Source organism: Chondrus crispus, genomic scaffold, assembly GCF_000350225.1.
Source record: "Chondrus crispus Stackhouse genomic scaffold, scaffold_123, whole genome shotgun sequence".
Lineage (NCBI taxonomy): Eukaryota > Rhodophyta > Florideophyceae > Gigartinales > Gigartinaceae > Chondrus > Chondrus crispus.
This window is the reverse complement of record NW_005178989.1, coordinates 100,556-107,492: the sequence shown is the minus strand read 5'-3', so window position 1 is coordinate 107,492 and position 6,937 is coordinate 100,556. Positions and strand designations below refer to the sequence as shown.

The 6,937-nt window shown below is 55.5% G+C and overlaps 1 protein-coding gene; it reads right to left on the bottom strand.

Annotated features, from left to right (window-relative positions):
* Positions 1 to 4,350: 4,350 nt before the first annotated feature.
* On the bottom strand, positions 4,351 to 5,364 carry CHC_T00002057001 (hypothetical protein). XM_005713023.1 is given in 2 exon segments: positions 4,351 to 4,665; positions 4,666 to 5,364. 1 exon segment carries the CDS (start codon positions 5,362 to 5,364, stop codon positions 4,666 to 4,668), a length of 699 nt encoding a protein of 232 aa, XP_005713080.1. The 3' UTR covers positions 4,351 to 4,665.
* Between the last annotated feature and the right edge of the window lie 1,573 nt (positions 5,365 to 6,937).

Below are 6,937 nucleotides of genomic sequence, written 5' to 3'. Positions count from 1 at the left end.
AGCCCTCCCCGTCACAACTCGACCCGGAGCTCCCTCGCCGCCCCGCGTGCATCTTCCCCATCTTGCCCCGGCACTTGCACCCGACCACGCAGCACACCATCACCAACATCGCGCCCCCGATCCCGAAAAACAGCAGCCTCGTCTTCATGCCCTCCTTCCCGTCCCCCTTCCTCTCCGCAAAGCACTCCACCGGCCACTCACAAACGCCGCCCTTCCCCCCATCTATCGCGTAAAACTCCATCCCGTGTCTCACCCCCCTTGCCTCGTACGTCAAGCTCCCCTCCGCCCTCTGCACCACTCTCGCCCCCATGCTCGCCCCCGCCGCCTCCACCGTCCCGCCCGCCGCCGCCTCGAACCGCACGCGCACCAGCTCCAGCGTCTTGTCCCACTGCCCGGTGCCCCACCGCAGCACGTTCCGCGTCGCGTCCACGCTCTGCCCGTTGAGGCACGCCCTGCTGAACCGCATCGCCGCGTTCGACACCTTGTACTCCAGTCTGAATGTCGTCGCGCTCCCCTTGCGCCGCGTCTCCAGGTACACCCGGAGCACGCCTTCGCGCTCGCTCGTGCGCACGCGGAGCCCCGTCCCGTCCCGCGTCCCGCTCACGCTGGACACGTCCTGCACCCCGCCCACGCGCGGGATGTCGCGGAACGCATCGGCCCCCGTCGTGTGCGGGAACACGAACTCCTCGGACACCGTCGCCGCACACCCCGCCGACCGCCGCATCGTTACGGACACCGAGCATAGGAACGTCGCAGACTGCTTCTGCTCCTGCGCAGACGTGCGCCGGCAGAATGATACCTGCGCTGACGCGCAGGGGGCGAGCACCAGTAGGACGGAGAGCAGCAGGGGGACGCACATCGTGCGCGTGGATGTGCGAGGCGTAAACCGCCGGGCGCAGCGCGGGGTGGAGCGCGCTTTTATGTGCTGGCGAGCCGCGGCGAGGCAGGGCGCGGCCGCTCATGAGCGGGGGTGCGGGACGCGGAGGTGGCCTCGCAGCCGGGAAGTAGAAGCCTTGCTTCATTGTGAATAGGTGTGTTTGGGACAAGTAATATGTCGTGCCCGATGCTTGCGCATGCAAATAGAAAACAATCCCCCAGAGGGAGCTGGACAGCTCAGTGGGAACGCGGCTCTAGGGTCGAGGCGGATTAAGTCAGGAGTCGTCGTCCGCCATTGTCCGCTCGTTCTTGGTGGGCGCGGTTAGAGCTGGATAGGAGGGCGTTAGGGACACGACATTTTACAGGGGTGGCAATGATTTTAGGGCTTCACTTGTAGCGCACCAACTTAAAAGCAGGCTTCTATGCCGCTTCTTCCTTCTCTTCGTTAATGGCTCCGTTTGTTAATTGTTTCATGTGAAGCATAAGTGGACATGAGACCATAAGTGGACATGAGACCGTGATCAGGCGGAGTGGATTGCGTTTTCCATATTCTTTTGGAGTCATAACACCTTGAGAGGTGCCCTAATATAATGTCTACGTAGTTACAGGTACAAGAGGGTATGCGCGAGCGTAGAAATGAAATTTGGCATCAACGACCTTCAAGACTTGCATGTATGTAAAGTGCTGTGGGCATACCGTACTGTAGGCTGGAAAGACCGACTCAGGACAAGCATAGCAAGCAGCTTCAGTTGCACGTATCGGTTGCTTACATAGGTTTTTTGAAGGGTTGGTCATCGTTTCGGTCTCCATAGTTTTATCTTGTTTTCAGTGTAGTTTGATGCGTTGCTGCAGCTTGCTGCCTAGCGTTGTGAGCAATTACGAGCAGAGCGATGGTGAGTTATGTAAGGAAGGGTTGGTGCATTCATGTACAGTGGTACGAACTGTAACTCCCTCTAGATAGAGATCTGTCGATATGAGATAGCATTCGCAACAATAGTCATTGAATAAAGGATATACAGATAGAGAGAACTCGTGGTAGGTATGAAGCTATACAGTACCGTGGCTTCCTCAATAGTGCACTGAAATTTTGTTGGCGGTGGGGTCACCCTTAAAAGTGCAACCAGGCTTTTTGTGCACTATACAGGAGCAAGCAGAGTAGCAGCACCTATGTAATGAATACATGCAGTGTAAGAATCCATCCAATGGACTGTTTACAGCGCTTAAATGAAGTCACTGGCTAGATTGTGCCTATCATATCTTTTCCGTGCCAGGCAGTTCCCTGGGCACTATACTGTTCCGTTTCTTATAGCGATGTGCACTATGTCGGGGTAGCCACTGTACCGAATCACAGGACCTCCAGAACCTTCACACATAAAAGGTGGTGAGGCACGAGTGATGGCAACAAGTGCTGCCAAGAGATGGTTGAGGTGCTGAGAGTTTTGCGACATCAAAACGCCAATCTTCATTCAAGGCCCAAAAATGTGGTGTTACGTGTGACCAGTACACTGTATGAGCGAGCAATAGAAATCTCCCATTTTCAAGCGAAAAAGTCCGTTGATCTCCGTTACCATTACGGCTTACAGTTGGATAGTACCCAATCGTTTGGGATGACTTTTCGTCACCCTGACGGTTGATCGAGAGAGAACGTTAAGCAATCCATTTGAGGATGGGTTGCCTTCGCAAGTCATGTTCATGTCAGGACGACGTTTGCGGGCCGGCAGTCAGTCAGTCATACAGCAGTTTGTTGGTTGGATGGGGATGGGGGTGACACGATTGTGCGACGCTGGGGCCACCAATTAGCGCTATCGAAATGGCAAACGCCTCTACGAGGACTCTTGTGTTTGAAAACGGAGCAATTACGAACTGATTATCAACTGAAGACGCCGGGACTCCCCTCAGGAACAGGAATTGTAGTGACTAGCGATACAACTAGAGGTTGTATCGTTAGCTCGCAAAATGTATCGTATACTGTACATGCACATAGAACCTGATTCCAGTAAAAGCAAAAACAGGAGGCGCACAGCGAGAGACCGGAACCACAGAAATTTTGAGAGAGGACTCGGACAAGTACGGACTGATAGTGTCAAGGCCCGGTGGGTTGAAGAAACGAAAAAAATTGCAGCCTTCGCTGTGCCTGTAACAGTGTACAGATTGCGTCATGCGACCAGGGGGGCAACCATGCCGGAACACTGACGTGTCCGTGCTGGAGGGCGCTCGAGAGCGAAACGGTCGTTAAACGAGGAGTAGGGGACGAGACGCGGTGGGAGTGAACTGGGGATAGGTAGATTCCCAGAGGTGAGCGATGAAGAATCGGGACGGTTGTTAGTTAGGAGGGGGGGGTGCGAGAAAGACGACAGGGAGATGTGGAGATGTGGCGGCATGTGTCACAAGCGACAGGGCAGCAATGACGCAGGGACAAGGGACAGGGCAGAGATGAGCGACGAGGGGGTTGTCTATGGCGGGTAGAGTGCAGTGGAGAGGAGTGGAGAGGAGTGCAGTGGGCAGGAGGGACAGTTGGCCCCACGAGACGGGTGGCCCCACGAGACGGGGGCGGTTGGGTTTGGGAGCAATCTGGAGATACCGGGCGAGGTACTGCACGTCCAAGTGTGACGTGAAAGCGCGCATGGTTGTCAGCGTGTGTAAATCCCGTACGTCATACCGCATTAAAGCGTGCGGGGGCGAAAGTCGGTGCCAACGCACAAAAAATACTTTTCCCCGGGAGATGTATAATCCGCTCCACACCGCTCTGCCGAGATTGGCTTGCAGATATCTTTCTTCGCTGACTGATCCAGTCGCCCCCGAGCCAATGGAACACCCAGCCCTGTCCGCACCGCCACCACCAGGGTCCCGCCACCACCATGGGCAACCTGCCGCCCCCGGTCCTCCGCGATGAACCGATGCGAGGAACATGCCTCGATCTTTGCACATCTCCAACTGTCGTACCCTTCCACCTACCCAGCTTCGCCCCCACCCGCCCCCCCTCCTAGGACATACCCCACGCTCTCGCGACCTCCGCCCTAAATATCTCAGCACACACACAGACCACCTAAATGAGAGCCTACACCCAAAAAACCCCTCGTCCGTCATCTGGTTGATAGATAATCACGCCTGCACGCCTCACAAAACGCGCACTGGACAGACACCCGAGTATTCCTTAATTCGACCAACCAACCCCGAGGCGTGCTCCCATGCCATTCCGCTGTTTCCACTCCCAACCCTCTCATTACCCTTCGAAGTAGCAAGACCTCGTGCGGCGCGTGCAGCTGACTGCCAACTTTTCCGGCCTTGACCGCTTTATGCCCAAAATATCCAACAGTACACTACAGTCTTGTCCTTGTTTTTCACTTCATTTCGAAGATACTCTTTCCTTGCGCTGGCGTTCAAAACTCGGCGTTTGAGACCACCACCACGGTTGAAGCAAGGACTTCACAACTGGGAGTGCTGGAAGAAGGCCGCACTGTGCTAGGGTAACGGTTTTGCGAGCGCAAGCCAAAAGGGCTCTGATCAATTGATTTACGAAACAACACACTATTACATCTCTCGAATAAAGGCACACACAGACTCCTCGAAATCGGAACTTTCATTCCCCGTGCGCGTGGTCAACTATCACAGCGGCACTCACTCAAAACACAGTCTAAAACATATTGCCGCAACTATTCACACGAAATGCACTCACAAAAAAAACACGACTCACACACGGAAACCGGAGCACGCATACTCTCTTAGCTCCCGAGGACCTCTGAGAGTACGTGTCTCTCGCTACAAAATCTGTCTCCATCAGCCGCAACCCTACTGGAACATCGTCAACAACGTGGCAGTCTCCAAGTCCATACGCGTCACACTATCCGGCGACTGCCGTCCCATAGGTCCCTTAGGCTTTGTCGACGGCCGTGCCTGCGGCGAAGAAACATGATGCGATCGCGACGGCCCCCCTAGTGACCGATGCACCGACACGGATGGGCCTACCGCCCCCCGTGATGCATTGTCGGCCCTGCGTTTGAGCGCCGCGTTAGCAGGCGCCTTGGTCGAATGACGGGCGACTTTGCGTGTTTGTGACGAGCCCGGCGTCTTACTTTGCCTCTTTGCGACGCGCTTGGTGTGTTGCTTCGGCGTAGGCTTTGCTTGTATGGGCTTTACTTGCGTGGGGTGTTGCTTGTGCGGGGAGCGAATCGAGGAGGTGGGTGCGTTGGCGGAGGCGGGGTGGGCAGCACGCTTTGCGGCGAGGGCAGCGGCGGCGGCGTCCATCTTGTTATGCATCTTGGCGTGGCTCTTGAGCGAGCTCTTCCACATGAAGTCCTTGTTGCATCGCGGACAGGAAAAGGGGCGGGTGCCGTCGTGCAGACGCATGTGGGCTTGCTGGTTGTACCGCTTGGAGAAGATGCGTGCGCAGCCGGGGTTTGGGCACATGAAGCCCTCTTGGCGACGGGCCGATTCGGCAGCTTCGGCGGCCTCCACGGCTTCACAAAGACGGTCGAGACCGGACGTCATGACAACAAGGAGGGGGGGTGGGGAACGGGGAGAGGGGGGGCGGGCTGGGTGGTTGGGAGGGGTGGATGAGGGATTGTGGATGAGGGGTTGTGGATGAGGGGTTGCACTGGAGGCCAGTAAGGACGGGGGAGTGGGGGGAGGGTTTGGGTGAGGCGTGGGGTTGGTGGTGGGGGGAGGGGCGCCGGTTGGGTTGTGCACTGTGAGATGGGATGAAGATATAGAACGGAAGAACAATGGAAAAAGAAAACGGAAGGAAGGGGTGAGACGAGGAGCAAGCAGAGAGGGAAATCCGGCTCAGCCTGAGACGAGCTCGCGACGAAACGGAAAGACGCGGGCGTTATTTGTCGTGTTTTTATTGCGCATCCTTTGGGTCTGCCATTGCGAAGCTGTGTGCCGCCGGGCGGGGGGTGGCAGCGATCGCCGGGTGTGTTCAAAGACACGTCGCCGTCGTTTTTATGATAAAAATCCACATGGCCCATGGCATGCAACGCCCCACCTATGCAAATGATTTATAAGCAGTAATTTCATTTCGTACAAATAATAGGGATTTTTTTTTGGTATTACAGTACCAGATCTTTTATTTCACTAGAAATCTCATACTCCGCTGACTTTTCTCCGGTCCACCTGTACTGTTGGAACGCCTCCATGCACTGCCCAGTTTCTCGGGGGAGGGGGAGGGGTTCCGTGGGTTTTCGTTCCAACACGTGCCAAATCTCTGAATGCCTCAAAATTTTAACCAATATTGGTGGGACTTGAGTACCTGCTCCTCTTTTGCTCTGGCGCGCCAATCGCCCGCAGCAGAAAAAGCATTCCATCTTTTCCACGGGGGCGACTGACACATGGCACGTCAGCAAGTGAAAGGCGGCGGCGATTGTCGCCGACAGCCTCTAGCGCGCCTCTCCAGAGCGCGCGCAATGATTGGCCGTACGAGGCGTTTGCCGCCCTGCGTCGCATGCTGCACGCTCGTCTACTTGTACAGCTCCCTCATTTCTTGTCCATCCCCAAGCTCCTCCCCCAACAGAGTCAGGATCTTTTCGGCGCTACAATAGCATAGTAATTTACAGTGTGGAAATATACCACTAGATGCAGGGAAATTATGCCTCACTGCCCTCTGCTGTCCTGCATTGCAAGGGATCGCGCCTCGCACACGCCCAAGGCGTCTGTCCTTTTCGTGCCTTTCACCAATATCGCTCAGAGATGAAATGGGAGGTAAGCTCGGCCAGCCGTCTGGAACAATTCATGTCACATTGGGGCACAAACCTGCTTTGCGTCGTGCCGTATTTTGTCGTACAGGCCTCTAATGCTTTATGTAACTTGGCTCAGTAGCAAGGTGCTATCATGAGATGGAACAGTGACGCGAAACCGCGGCACAAGAGGAATTGGAGGTGGTCCCCAATCATTTCTGTAGCTACCAAGGGTAGTGGCGCGTATTGTGCCATGCGATTTTCCGTGCAAGGCGCAACGATTCCCGACACCCATGCCACACACGCGCCTTAAATCTTTATTGCCTTCCCTGCCTGCAGAAACGATACAGTAATTTCATTTTACACTCACCGGGCAACTCCTCTTTTCC